The sequence below is a fragment of the Colletotrichum fructicola genome (assembly GCF_000319635.2).
Source record: "Colletotrichum fructicola Nara gc5 chromosome Unknown KSG_Nara_v1_contig01, whole genome shotgun sequence".
NCBI classification, from domain to species: Eukaryota; Fungi; Ascomycota; class Sordariomycetes; order Glomerellales; family Glomerellaceae; genus Colletotrichum; species Colletotrichum fructicola.
The window spans coordinates 1,313,119-1,327,655 of NW_027094051.1; the positions used below are offsets into that span (position 1 = coordinate 1,313,119).

General features: G+C 50.6%; 5 protein-coding genes across 5 annotated transcripts; 2 read left to right on the forward strand and 3 right to left on the reverse strand.

Moving 5' to 3' along the window:
- Nucleotides 1–370: 370 nt before the first annotated feature.
- On the forward strand, nt 371–2,602 carry ARG1-1 (Argininosuccinate synthase; the record flags this gene model as incomplete). Its single annotated transcript, XM_032036990.1, has 18 exons — nt 371–396; nt 461–473; nt 579–631; nt 687–745; nt 801–823; nt 899–933; nt 981–1,008; nt 1,060–1,090; nt 1,156–1,241; nt 1,290–1,400; nt 1,456–1,492; nt 1,546–1,616; nt 1,666–1,884; nt 1,941–1,989; nt 2,043–2,094; nt 2,145–2,251; nt 2,314–2,510; nt 2,564–2,602. The coding sequence occupies 18 exons, from the start codon at nt 371–373 to the stop codon at nt 2,600–2,602; spliced, it is 1,236 nt and encodes a 411-aa protein (XP_031884319.1).
- Nucleotides 2,603–2,793: 191 nt separating this feature from the next.
- Nucleotides 2,794–3,153, reverse strand: CGGC5_v000389 (uncharacterized protein; the record flags this gene model as incomplete). The annotated part of the gene is made up of 2 exons (XM_032036991.1): nt 2,794–3,053; nt 3,108–3,153. 2 exons carry the CDS (start codon nt 3,151–3,153, stop codon nt 2,794–2,796), a joined length of 306 nt encoding a protein of 101 aa, XP_031884149.1.
- Nucleotides 3,154–5,380: 2,227 nt separating this feature from the next.
- On the reverse strand, nt 5,381–6,053 carry epoA-0 (putative epoxide hydrolase; the record flags this gene model as incomplete). The annotated part of the gene is made up of 2 exons (XM_032036992.1): nt 5,381–5,738; nt 5,905–6,053. 2 exons carry the CDS (start codon nt 6,051–6,053, stop codon nt 5,381–5,383), a joined length of 507 nt encoding a protein of 168 aa, XP_031884147.1.
- A 3,871-nt stretch (nt 6,054–9,924) lies between these two features.
- On the forward strand, nt 9,925–11,962 carry CGGC5_v000391 (uncharacterized protein; the record flags this gene model as incomplete). The annotated part of the gene is made up of 5 exons (XM_032036993.1): nt 9,925–10,446; nt 10,507–10,674; nt 10,728–10,813; nt 10,869–10,952; nt 11,017–11,962. 5 exons carry the CDS (start codon nt 9,925–9,927, stop codon nt 11,960–11,962), a joined length of 1,806 nt encoding a protein of 601 aa, XP_031884148.1.
- Nucleotides 11,963–12,297: 335 nt separating this feature from the next.
- On the reverse strand, nt 12,298–14,307 carry CGGC5_v000392 (putative MFS-type transporter; the record flags this gene model as incomplete). Its single annotated transcript, XM_032036994.1, has 7 exons — nt 12,298–12,811; nt 12,867–13,007; nt 13,058–13,413; nt 13,477–13,599; nt 13,660–13,779; nt 13,838–13,933; nt 13,987–14,307. 7 exons carry the CDS (start codon nt 14,305–14,307, stop codon nt 12,298–12,300), a joined length of 1,671 nt encoding a protein of 556 aa, XP_031884154.1.
- Nucleotides 14,308–14,537: the final 230 nt, after the last annotated feature.

Below are 14,537 nucleotides of genomic sequence, written 5' to 3' on the forward strand. Positions count from 1 at the left end.
ATGGCTACCTCTTCGCGGAGCCTCATCTATGGGCGAGCCCGCATTTTACGGCTATCTGGAGTAGACGCAAGATCTTTCCGAATCGACGTGGGATGTGACTCAATGGCCAGACTTTGGTCGGGATGTTCCTGCCGCGTGCAGGGGCGCGTTGAAGGGCGTACTTTGAGTCACCGATAAGACTGTGTGTAGGAATTGAACAGGTCAAGTTGGAAACTATAAGAGATGCATTTCAACTTTCTCAGGATATGGAAAGCTACATGTAGTCTTCAGTTGAAATCCTGTGTATCTTTTCTCCGGGCCTTCCGTCTTTCCTGATCCCCTGACTCGTCGGCAAACAACATCACAACCCTTCCGCAAACCGCCCACCAACATGTCGAACGGCAAAGTTTGTCTCGCGTAAGTTTATTCCAGAGTCCAGGTCATTACAGACATGGCAAAATGCTAAGAACATCGTCAATAGCTACTCCGGCGGCGTAAGTCCCCTCTCCCGATGCAACACCGCTTCACATTTGACAGCACAACCCGCCCAAATGGCACATGCATGGTATTGAAACGTGAAGACTGATGTCAATCGCTAGCTTGATACTTCAGTCATCCTCGCTTGGCTAGTGGAACAGAATTACGAAGTCATGTTCGTAATCCTACGTACCCGTCAATCGGCGTGGCTCCCACTGACGCCTCAAAAGCTGCTACATTGCCGACGTCGGACAGGAGGAATCCGATTGGGCTTCGGTTGAGAAGAAAGGTAAAGTTCTTGAAAACTCCCGAGATACTTGCTTATACTAACAATCAAAACATAGCTTTGCAGATAGGCGCGACAAAGGTGCGGATACTCACGGTGCACTTGGCTGTAGACCGAAGAAGACGAAACTCGTTACTGATGATCGTGCCGTTGTAGTTGATCGTCGATGACTTGAAGAGGGAATTCGTAGAGTAAGGTAGGCCCCCACGTCAACTTTGCTCGAGCTAACGTCTTTCAGAGAGTTGTGCTGGAAAGCTGTCCAATGCGTGAGAAATCCTTGGGACACCTTCTCAGTCTTGACTGACGACACCGTCTAGAATGCCGTGTATGAGAGTCTCTACTTGCTAGGTGAGCAGGTTTTATGTCAAACTTGAAAAGGAAGAAGGAAAGTCACCCTGACTGACAAAATACAGGAACTAGCTTGGCTCGGCCAGTCATTGCTCGAGGCCAGATGAGGGCTGCTGCCCGAGAAGGGTGCCAATTCGTATCCCATGGCTGTGTACGACCGATCACATCACTTCTTGCAAGCGAGGCTAATCGCTGGCAGACCGGGAAGGGCAATGATCAGGTAAGGTTTGAGCTGACATTCGCCACGATCAATCCCGAGATACGATGCATTACTCCTTGGCGCCTGCCTGAGTTCTACAAACGATTTGAGGTATGCCCACGCGTTTCATGAGGTGTTAGTCACAAGCTGATAGGCCATTTCACAGGGTCGAATCGATCTTCTGGACTATGCCGCTGAGAAAGGTACTGCTGCAGGACCTCAGGAATAACCCTCTTTCAAGCTAACAAAACCTCAGGAATTCCCGTCTCATCAACCAAGGCGAAGCCATTCTCCATGGATGACAACTTTGCCCATTGCTCCTACGAGGTAAGCCGCCTGAATAGCACCATAAGAAAAGCATAGCTGACGAGCATAGGCGGGCGTCCTCGAAGACCCAGACGTGACGCCTCCAGAGGACATGTGGACCAAAACAGTCTCCCCTCTGAATGCCCCCGATGCGCCCCTTGATATAACGATTCACTTCGAGAAAGGGACGCCGGTGAAAGTGGTCACTCCGCAGCAGACTGCCACCGATTCTGTTGAGCTCTTTGGACTGCTCAATCGAATCGGCGGGAAACATGGAGTTGGCCGTATTGTGGGTTCTTGGTTAACTTCAGAGGTTCTTCAGACTTGGGCTGACAAGCGCGGCAGGACATCGTTGAGAACCGATTTATCGGACTCAAGTCTCGTGGATGCTATGGTATGACCACCGTATTCATGTGTACATGAAAAGCATGTTCTGACACAAACCAGACTCCCCAGCTATGACCATCCTCCGTCTCGCGCACATCTCCATCGAGGGGCTGTAAGAAGCATCACCACTTGAATCTGTGTGTATCTGCTTACTGCTCTCAGTGTTCTCGACGGCCGAGTCATCTCTTTGCGAAACGCGATGAGCCAGCAGTGGTCTGAGCTCATGTATCAGGGTGCTTACTTCAGCCCTGAGAGGGCGTTTCTGCAACGTGAGTTTTTATTTACTGGGAATTTTGAAAAGCAGGTGGTCGTGAACTCACACGCATGACAGCGAGCCTCGACTACTCTCAGCAGAGGGTCAACGGCCAAGTCCGACTTCGCCTATACAAAGGCAGCGTCTATGTACTCGGCCGCTCATCGGATGAGAACCTGTACTCCGAGGAGGATGCTTCGATGGATTCTCTTACTACGTTCGATCCTCTGGATACGACTGGGTTCATTACTGTACAAGCTATTCGCTTAAAGAAGGTGTGTGTCATTTTATAGAATGGAGAGATCCGACAAGCTAACTTAATTTGTAGTACGGTATGCAGATGGCGGAGGCCGGTGTCAAGTTCTAATCTTGGTTTGTCTTATGGAATGGTGAGGAGGTCGGCGGTTCTGTGCACTTGACTGTGTGTAGCTATGAAACCCTGGGCCCAGAAAAGTCTATTGCGAGTGCGCAGTCTAGTATTCTATGAAATAAAGAAAATTCCAAGGAAATTGACAAAGTCTAAAAGCATCATGTACATCAACCCGTCTGGCGTTATCGCTACTTGCGGGACGTGGCATACGTTGCAGCCGCACCCGATCCCTGGTGTCCACCTGCATGGGCCGAGGCCGATCCCGCTGCGGGTACTTCCGCAATGTTGTTGAACGGCTCTTGCCAAGACGGCTCGGTAAGCCAGCGCCCGACAGGGTAGCTGGCGCTTGAGCTTTGAGTCGAGCGTTGACCACGGTCCAGCGAGGGGTCTTGCCAGGAGCGGTTGACCGGGACGGTGCTGGAGCTTTTAGAACTCTTGCTGCTGGAGCCTTTTTTGACATGAGTATGGGGATCACTGAGACCTACGGAGTTGGGATGCTTACTCTTTGACTTGGATGAGGAAGATTGCTTGGCCGAAGACTTCGCCATTGTGATGATTGAATAGAATGTGTTGAGGTTGGAAAGTTAAGTCTTGTTGGTGGTCAACAGGGCAACTCCAGAATACCAAAGTGGTTAGAGTGCTTCTTGTTGTGATTCTGATGGCAGGGGAAAGGCTATCTGGTAGTTTGCGGTGATGTAGCTCAGTGTGTGGCCGTTTGATTGTGAGACTGCATGTGCGGATGATGAAAGTTCTTTCATGCAGACTTGGTCGAGAATCAGGCTGATCTTTATACGCATGTGATCTCCTCTTGTTCACAGAGGTTTGGATGGGCTTGAGAAATCTCGTCCAACTGTGTCACAGTTTTACTGAGATGGTTTTCTCTCCTGCCCAAGTTCTAGGGCTGTTCTCTCCAACGCCAACAGTTCCACATGTGCCTTTGAGTTACAATGATCCAGGAACCCGCGCGTGTTGCGAGTTTCGCATGGCGCTTGTGTCTCCGACCAAAATGCACCAGCATTGCCGACGGTTCCAAGGACGGCTTCTGTCGTACCGCGCTAGTAGTTTCTAGCGGCCGAGAGATCAGATCATGGCCCAAATATCACAAGCTGAAGCTGTTGTTGGCGGAGACGACAGACTGACGATGCAGACGCCAACAGGTATTCAGCTCAGCTAGAAAGTTGCGAGAGATTAACCCGACATCGGCACGCTGGCATCTTCCATGACATATTCCTCCCCGAGGGTGGCTTTTTGTCCTACTCCCGGTACATCAAAATCATCAGACTTTACCTGCAGAACAACCTTCTTCCGGTGACGGGACAATGCAGAACCCGTATTTCTGCGGTTCAACAAACTTGCCGAAGCCGCCCCCGCCCGCCCGAGACACGCCCTCTGCACGTTCCGGTGCCGAAAGAATTGTACACTCTGGCCTTCGGGCAGACTTGCATCTTCAACCTTCCCACGAGGAAAGACATGTGACACGGGCACCACTAAAACATCGCTAGACTCGCATCCGCGCTTCCGCGGAAGATTTTGCCACGGCCGCTGCCGGGGCCGACCTAATCTCGCAACGGAAAGCTGCATATGATTGCATTACTCGGGACCAGTGGAATGGGTGATTGCATCGATACTGGTCCACAGAGGCCACCAAGCGCCCTCGGCATGACAACTGTTCACAATTCTCCTGAGCTCTGTACGCAAGCTCTTATGCTGTTCGTTTCGTCATCTAGTGTTATACTACACCATGACGGAAGCGAAGCTCTGAAGGATGATTGTCCGAGTATCAAAATGGAATACGAATCCTCTATCTCGAACTGACACCTCAAAGGCTGAGATACCCCTGAATATCAAACCTACGTGTTTGTAAATCATTCATTGACCGATGAGGTGACACATCGACGACTGGGTGTGTCACAGCATCTACCCGTCAATCAATACAATACTCGAATGGCATCAACCTTCAGCTTCTGCAACATGGCAGAAACAAGTAATGGTCCATCAGCTCCTACCAATGCAGATGATCGGCAAGTCATGCCTTGGAGGATCGATGTTTCCGTGGTACCCCTCTGTAGCACGCGAGCCCCTCGAGCATTAACCAGGAACGGACACGCGACTTCAAAGTTGAGTGTTCTTCCAATCGGAGTTGCCGGGGAAGGAATGGAGAAATTCAAAGACATGGTGAGGCTAATGATGAAATCAACGCAGATCAATCTGGCCAAGAATTGCCCCTCTCCGTTACCCCTTTTCCGCATTCACCAAGCCAGCCCTAATCCAACCGAGACATTGCATGTAGTACACCACGTGAGGGTATCACGAAGTATGAGACATACATGAAGATCACCTGTCAGGCCATCCACCATCAGCCACAGTTGCGCAAGATTCCAGCCCCTCTATGAGAAGATGCCATTGTAGAGCATCAGCCTCTTCCCTAGAAATGAGGTCGGCGAGAATAGAAGCCCTCTAGATGTGGGTCCCACGTGTTGTGTGACGCTCAGCACATGGCCGAAAGACAAGAGGCGCTCGTAATAACTCCACATACGACCGTTACGAGGGCTTGGAAGCGAGTTGCGATGCTTCTACGTTATTGTCATCCTCGAAAGAAGCTTTAACCGAGATGTGACGGGTTCATGGGGCTGAGATACGGTCTTAGGTTGATCAAGACGCTCAGCTGAACTATGTGAGTCTCGCGAAAATCAAGCTTCGCTCAGCTCAAGCGGACTTACTTCCCGTCTGCATGGATCATGGATTTGACCTTGGCAAGGAATTCCTCTAGGCCGGCTAACATTGCCGTTGGGTCCTCCAGGGCTGGGAAGTGTCCGCCCTAAGAACTGCGTCAGCCTTTGCTGTTCGTAAGTCGGGAGAGATCAGAACATGCGGCGGTGCCTTCTCGTAGTCCTTGTAAAAGATCAAGTTAGGGAACGTCTTCTCGACCCAAGCTCTTGGCGCAGGTACGAGCTCGCGGGGAAAGTTCGACACGCCAAAGGGCTTGTCTTCTGGGAAAGGGATGGTGGCGGGGAACCGGTTGGAATAGATGCAGCGTGGGTATGTGTCGGTAAGCCAGTAAAGTGTTACGCTGGCGAGAATTGTTTCCAGTGGCATCGAAATCTCTGTCCAGTCCCGGAACTTCTCGCCGATCCTGTTTTGCAATTTAAGTTTCGTCTAGAAAATGAAGAAGAAGAAGGAGAAGGTGAAAGACAAAGATATCAAGGAGTATGAAGGCCATCTTCATACCCAGGGGCCGAAGGGATAGACGAGGACGACCACATAGAAATGGTTGGGGAAAGGTGCCTCGAGATACTCACCATGCTAGTAAAGCTAGCGGACTAGATGCCACCGTGAGCCCAATGGTTCCAGGCTTAGTCTGATGCATGAGGGAATATCCGAAGCCTGTTGCGAAAAAGGCCTGAGCATGGATCATGCGCTGGTCGTCTTCTTCCGAATAGCCGTCCATATGGGATGGGGCAGGCTCCTTCGTTGCAAATAAGCCATTCACTAGATTATGTCAGGTCTTTGACGCATTAAAAATAAGTCTTGCATGCGCAGATAAGGGAGCCAGGAATATGGTATAGAGAGGCCGTACTGTGTAAAGGGTTGCAGCCATTATGCTCCTGAGCCATGATCCTCGCAAACAATTTGCCAACATCACCTCCATGAGTAATGTAAGCCTTGCCAAACCCCATGTGGACCATGAGGTGAGTAAGAAGTTTTGTGGCATCTTGGAAGTCAAACTCCTTGTCCACAAACGATACAACGTCGCTCGAAGCTGAGATCGATGAGAAGCCGTAGCCGGGAAGCGAGGGAACAACGATGTGGTAAGGTAGTGTCTTCGAAGTGTATCTCGTTCTCAGAAGCTCAAGAATGGGCAGGTACTCCAAAACGCTCCCTGGGAAGCCATGCAGTAGAAGGACAGGTACCGCATCTTTGCGATCGGAGAAGAGCGCAAGAAAGTGAACATTATATTGCAGACCTGTTCCCCATTTAAATCAACATCTGCGAGTAGCAACTTGAACAGGAAATTGGGTACGGCATTGATGCGCGCTTCGTGTGACCGCCATGAGAAGCGGGCGGGGTCTGTCCACGCAGCTTTGGCGTCGGAGAGCAATACATGAGTTGTTCCAAAAGCTTCTTGGGTATTCTCCCATGTTTTGGCACCAATTTTGGAGACTCTGAGAAGTGTTTGGAGATCATCAATCGATGCTTGGGGGACGCTGATTGTGAAGGGCACAATTGAGGGGGAATGATGAGGGGCCTGCGAGACAGCACCTGGGATACCCATCGTCGATCACATAGCGTAAGGTGCTTACGATCAGTCAAAATAAGATTTCTAAGGCTCGCTGGGTATTTATATACGACTTCTGTATCCCGAAGGAGCCCGACGTGCAGCTTCTCCGGGGAAAACAAATGTCAACTGCATCTGTCCAGACCAGTCGAAAGACGCAACATTATCTGCTCTGCGACGAACAAGCCTTCGTATACCGCATGATACTGGTTTAAAAGTACAAATTTTCATTGGGACATGACTGGGGACGAGAAGGCCGATTCACCATACTCGCTCAAACAGTAGCTGAGGAGATCGTTGGGTGCGCAGTCAGGGCTCAAAGACGATGCGACAGCATCCTGATCAGAAGTAATGTATGATCTTAGGCCATGAGCACCGTCGAGAAGAATATTTTCCCACGAAGAAGGACAGATCCCCACAAAGGACCGCTAGTATAGTGAGGGTTAAGAACTGATAACTCATAGACTTGTAAGACGGCTAACGAATGGCATACCACAAGTGGAAACAATATCGAGCGTTAAACCATGAAAGCGTCACGGGTGGCTGCGGCACAGGTCAAGCCAGCCGATTCGTCACCGTTGGGCGATTCTTTGTTAGGAAATCTTATCTCTTTTGGGGCATCTTTGCGATTTCCCAAGGCGGAATGTAAGCACCAAGGTCACACTTGAACCCTATTGTTCTCTTTAGACGCGCTAGAGATAAGAGGCAAGGCTCAATGTGGCCCACATCGAGATCTACAATGGACTTGAACGGAACCGTCGTCCGGGCGACTCCCCGCCTGCCCGGCCGGAGCAGCCGGCGACGTCCGGAGCTGGCCTGCTCAAGTCCACTGCCGAGTGGGGCCGACCGGCTACGGACACTCATTTTGGAGGTCTCGGCGACTTAAGTATCTGCCAAGCGCCTTGGCTTTCAGCCTTCGCTGCGCCGGAACGTTCATTTGATGATAGCTCATCTCATTCAAGTCACTTGGCATAGCTGAGTCGAATTTGTCACGGCTGGATCCATACCAATGCTTTCAGCGGAAGACAGACTATGGCAGCAGTGCACCTGCACGTGGACTGTCCGTAACTGGTGATGGGGAAGCTTCTATTGTTCAAGCTTAGCCAAGAAAAGGCAGACTTAAAACATTACGCAGATCCATTTGTTGTCAAGATCTGGCGTCTTGCAGTCAGTGCATTGCCGCTGATCATTTTCGTGTGGACGAACCAGGGTCTTTCGCTGTTCAGTAATCCAATCCTTGCCCGCCAAAGAGGCTATTGATGATCTGCATGCTCGGGAGGTCAATGGGCCGCGACAAGGCTCTCAGCTCTCGGTCAAGCAGCTGACATACAAGCCAAGGCGCTGGAAAGATAGCTCAGGAGAACTCATGTGGGACAGAGTCATCGACTTTTGAAATTGCTCACGATCTGACAGCGTGGGGAAATCTGCACCCCCAGCTCGCGACCGGGGTTGAAGATGCAATCCGCTTACGCGCGAACAATGCGTGATGGGGAAACCCCAAATATCGAAAGTGCAGATTTTGACAGCGGGAAGAGGAAACAGTGATTACATTGATCGACGATCACAATGCCCACAGCAAAAGACATGAACTGCCGTCTGAGCGTGAAGAAACAAAGGTTGGAGTGGACAATGAGACAATGCCCTGTAGTCCACTAGCAAGGTCGACATGCTTGGCAGAGTTAGCTGGGATAGGTGAAAAGTAAACAGGGGTTTTGCTGTTCCTGCCTGCGAACCACTCCGATAGAGGGCATATGCATGCACATCAGTCAGGGGTCTCTGATGATTTCCAAGTGTCCGGATGCGACTTGATCTTAGATCCGATGAGCATCCCGGCAGCAGGATCGATCCCATTGATCTCGAGAAATCTGTAAGATCTGACGTCAATTGAAATGCGTCTCTTGGAGTGCTTTGCTGTGGTATCCAACACATTTGTCACGATTTCGACCCCAGAGTTTCATATCACATGGCATTCGACAACGATAGCAACGCGTATTTTGCCCCAGACCGTTGAGTTTCTTTGACGAGCACGAGGCGACGGCATCCCCCAGACGAGAACCATGTGGAGAACGAAGTGGTCGCCATCCTTCCCGCGATTCGTCTGCGCAAGTGCCGCTCTTCGGACTCATAGAACGAGTCGATCCGGCACAGAAAAGATTGTGGCACTAGAAATGATCAACAGGCATCTATCGCCGTCAATCTCGACGCCAGGTACGAAAAAGATCTAGCATCCCACAAAGGGACCGGAAGCCCTGCGATGCCGTGTTTCTCGTGTGCCTGTGAGCCAAAAAGCCTTTGTCTTGAAATGAAGCCATTTGATTGGACATGCCAAAGACCTGACGCATGCGAGGCTGTCCACCTCGCTTTACCTCGAGCAGATTGACTCATGAAGATCCCTTGCTTTAGACTGAACGGAACGGCCAAACGAAGCCACGGTAATGCGTTGATTGGATCATCAGCCGTCTAGCGCGACGGACGATAACGTCTAGTCAAAGATGGTTTGATTCGGGTGCCGGGAGCACGGACGAACACCTTAGTGATCGACAAAACAAAAAAGCAAAGTTCTGAGGGACGTAGGGAGAGCATGAGTCGAAACATGAGCCTGAATTGTTCAGAGTAGTCCTAGAGAAGTTCATCGCGGGAAAGCAGTGACCACAGCCGAGAGACGCCACAAGTGGGGGGAAGGGGTTCAATATTAGCCTGGCTTCAACGGGATTCGCTGCTCCGGACAAGCTGTGCGGCTGTACCACACCCGTATTACTATGCCAAGCACGCTATCGTTTGACTGATTCTACCGATTTGGATGGCCGATCACAATGTGTCCAGGTGCCGGTACCGTTGGCCCGCTGGGCTTCTTCGACTGTGGCTGAACCGTTCCTCGGTCATGGACTCTTCCTTCTCCATTCCCCACTCATATCCCCACGCACAAAACTTCAAGAATGAGGCTGTCTTGAAAAGAAGACACATTCCCATCCTATTTTTGTAAAAGATCAGACCAGGAGATGCCCCTTTCTCTTCATCCAACAACTCCAACACAAACGTCACCATGGATCCCGCAGCGATGGCGAGCCTTACGATCTACAACTTCCCGCCTATGCCGCCGAATTTCGATAGCGTAGGCATTTTCTATATGACCTTCTGCGTAACATGGACGGTACTCGTCATCGCCGGCATGATCTTCTGCTGGGTCAATCGCGATAGCCCCGTCCTCAAGATCCGTGGCTTGCCGCTGTCCTTTGCCGCTATCTTCTGTCTTCACCTGTACTGGATTCTGGCCCAGATCACCTATCCTATCGGTGGAACAATGCCGGCCGTTCTGGCCTACGATGTTCAGTACTTCGTCATGGGAACCTGGTTCCCGCTCGGCATTGCCTTGTTCCACGCATCCAACGCTCGTTTCTTGCACGTTGCGAAGCTGCAGAAGCTGCATTTTGCGAATAAGGGAGAAGGAATCAAGCGAGGAAAGCTCGGCTGCGATGGTGCCAGGACATCCTGGCTTTGCCGCTTAAGGAACATGGACTATACGACGAAGATCATGATCCCCATTGGCTTGGGTCTGGTTATTCAGGTACGTAACGTTCTTCCATAGACGCACGGATCCAATCTGACCCGCGATTGTTTGACTTAGGCATGCTTGACCATTGGCATGTGGCTCGCTTGCAAGAAGTATCACCCGACATTCGGCATTCCTGGTACAGAAATCCAGGGCTCCAACGTCATGGAGCAGTTGGTAGACTTGGGTCGAGGATGGGAATGGTGGCCGACGGTAGTTTGGCAGTTTCTCTGGTCGTGGATTGTAAGTCACCATAGATTCTGTAAGCAACATCGACATGTTTCTAACGTGTGTAGATTGCCCCCACGATGCTTTGGAAGGCTTGGGGCATCCGCGACACAATGGGATGGCGCACACAAACCATTGGATGCTGCCTCGCCAGGTTTGTAACATACTGACTCGTCCAGTAATCTTCATCGTTGCTGATCGCTATCTAGTCTCCACGCTACACCGATGTTTCTCATTGCTTCGTATGTCCCGGCGTTTGCGAAGGTCAACCAATACTTCACTCCAAGCCAGTGGTAAGGCCTCAACCTGAAGCCATTTATTTGATCTCAAGAAACCGCAGCTAATAACAGTATTTAGGTTACATCTCTCGTCCATGGTGTTCGAGATCTTTGCCGTCTTTGTACCAGCATTCCAGGTCATCCGATTGCGAATTCTAAACAAGAAGGCAAGGGATGCGAACGCCAAGTGGGACACGTCGTCTCAATCAAGTACTCTGAGGCCTATGTCTAACGCTATGGGCACTTGCGTCAACTGCAGGCGTGAAGCCTCAGCCAGCCAGTTGGAGAAGGGCCTCGCAAACGTGTACCAATCAGACAACATTGAAATCGGCCCGGAGCCGGATAGCCGTCTTCTCACGATGAGCGCTCTCGACCACGCCCTCCGCGAGAACACCGGTTCTCTTCAGGAATTCTCAGCTCTCTGCGATTTCTCCGGAGAGAATATTGCCTTCCTGACCCGCCTGGACGCATGGAAGACCTCAACGTGGCCTCAATTTGCTCTGAACTCGAAAGCTCATTCACTGAGTGGTGAAGAGATGCTGGAAACCTTCAACAGCGCCCTCGACATCTACGCGGACTTTATCTCGATCAATCTCGCCGAGTTCCCTCTAAATCTTCCATCAACCGAGCTCAAGCATCTTGAAGCTGTTTTTGAGAAGCCCGCTCGCATTCTCTTCGGCGAAGACTCTTCACTGAACCACATCACCCCCTTCGATGATGCGTATCACACCCGTAATGGTCAGACCTCAGGCAGTGGACAGGACATCCGAGGCCAGATCCGCTACACCGGCGAGATTCCCTCCAGCTTCAATCCCAATGTGTTTGACAGCGCTCAGGGGCACATCAAGTATCTCGTTTTGACCAACACCTGGGCCAAGTTTGTTAAAGAGATGCACCAAAGGAGGCGGTCAAGCGAAGCAAGCAGGAGTGTCATATCGACAGAATCAGAGACATCGCTTTTGAGCAGGGTCTCCACAAAGGTTACAGATATGATGCGTGGAAAGAGTCGCTCGGATTCTTCTTGAAAGCCTTCGTGACAGGTGTACAGTCACTCATTCATTCGTTTCTTCCTCTTTGCTTCTATCCAATACCCGGGAGATTTCCCACACCTACACAAATGTAATCAGACATTTAAACAGTAAGACATATCTAAGAATAGCCAGTTACCTATAATTGATACCAAAATCGCAATGGAAGAAACACATTGCACAGTAATTTTGCAGTAGTAGCATATCTGTGTAATATCATTGCTATCGCGGGTTTTGGCCCAATCGTTATGAAACTGACATGCATTGAAACATCCCAAAGCGGGAATTTTCTCAGAATTTGATCATCTCTACTTGAAGTGCTAAAGACACAATCAATGACTCAAACCCTTCGCGTGCGCCTTTGCAACATCCTTCCAGTATCTTTCTGCGCTCTTCTCTCGCATCTTCCTGCCATATCTAGTCATGACAAAAATACTGGCATTCCACACAAGTCCAATGGCGCCAACGGTGATGAAAGTATCGCGATAGCCCATGTGGTTGAGCCAGGGAGTGATGCCGTAGTTGATGGCGAAGCTCATCGTGTTACGAATGATGACGCAGGTGGTGATCATGTCGCCGCTCAGTTGCGGGTATGATGCGATAGCATAACCCAGAGATCCTGCGACCGCCAGAGCGTTGTTGATAGCGAGCGTGAATTGAGAGATAATGAGCCCCATCCAGTGGATATGGTAGGCAACTCCAAGGCCGTAGAGGATCATGCTGAAAGGCACCAAAAACATCGAGGCCGCGAAGAGCCACAGAGAATGCTCTGACTCGGAAATTCCGTTGTTGCGACGCGCGAGGCGAATTGTCAGGATCTTTCCAACCTTGCCGCAATAGTAACCTCTGCAGGAAATATGTCAGTCATCATTACAAAACAAACCAAAGCATTTGGACTAACCCGATGATGGTACCAAGAACGCCTCCCGCGTAAGCGCCAGCCACACCGGCGGTAGAGAAGCCGTACATGGTGGTGTACACGGTACCTGTTGTGGCATTCTGAACACCAGACCACACCAAGTTGTTGGCGCCGTACATCAATCTGAATTCAGTTAGGCCGCAGTCCTACTCCAAAGATACCATTGAACTTACCCAGCGTAAACGACAGAAGGATACGTGAAGCCTCGGAGGGAGCCAAGAGCAATATCCAGCATTCGGTTGGGTCTCGGCTTGTCCTTGATACCTAACTTCTGGACAAAAGTCTTGCGTGGGTACATAACCTGTCCAGTCTCGCTGTCGACGGGGTTGGTGGTCGGAGTTCCCTGCTTCTCTGTTGTGTTCGCAACTTTCGACTCCTCCTCGCTGCCAGTTGCAGATTCTGTTCGTTGTGCTTCCGAGATGACGGGTGTTTCATGGTCCTCCAGTCTCGCGGGACGATCGTAGTTGGTCTCTTCCATGAAGAGGAAACAGTACACCAAAGCAATTCCGTTGAAAATTGCGCACCACCACTGCGAGGAAGAGAATATAGTCAGCATCCACCCTAAGACCGAGGTTGAGATGAGGTATCTTACCAGAGTCCACTTCCATCCCATACCGACGTTGATGAAACCAGAAAGCATAGGAGCAAGCTTGCCTGTCATAGAGAGACCCCATCCATAGAGCGCAAGGTACTTCGGTCGTTGATGAGCGAACCACTACGCACCAATTAGTCTTCATTCGCTTATATAACAATCCTTTGTGAATGTTGCGCCTACAATGTCGGTAATCGAGATTTCGCAAAGTGATTCGACGGGTGCTCCGAAAAGGCCAAGCAGAATACGGCTCGCAAGATAGGTATGCTTTGTAGTGCACATCGGTGCAGTAGCGAGGATAATCTGAAAGGTAAATCTAGTTAGACAACAATCTTTCCAGGGTCTGCATTGGATGGTTTACAATGTTCGCCGCAAGGGAAGCCAGGTAAGCAGGTCGCTTGCCATATTGGAGAGCGAGAGGTTGCCAGATGACGCATCCCCAGCCGTAGAAGAGAAACTAAAACACATGTCGTCAGAAACAGTATCTTGAAATTGCACAGCCGGACTAACCATGATTCCGGTTCCATTGTTGATGTCGGCCAGCGATAATCCTGTCGCTTTTCGAATGGGAGTGACGACGGAGTAGACTGCACTACTTGGAATGGCAATCATGATGGTGTAGAGCACAACGCATGATGTAGCCAGCAGCTTGCGCTTTCTAGTCCAATTCAGAGGGTCTTCTGGGTCTTCTGAAGGGCGAGGAATGAGCACGATATCGTTCTCGCCCGAGCCTGACGCGTGCTGCCCAATAACGGAGCCATCTACGTCGATGAGCCTCGAAGTGCCTGGAGGTAACCCATCTCCTTCCGCTTTGGTGTGGTCTTGAGCCATGGCCGCAAAGAGAACCTTGTTTCAAGTTTGGCTATCTCAGAGGACGATTTCTACAAGGAGGGGGAAAATTGGCAGGAATCGGGGAGGCCAAACAGAAGCGACGACAACGCAGCGGCAGAGTATGGGTGCCTCTTTACTACTTATCGCTTCCGCTGATCGACTGCTTGGGTGAAGATATGGTCTTGGCTCACCGAGGTGAGCTTTACAGAACAGTTCAATGGAGCTATCTT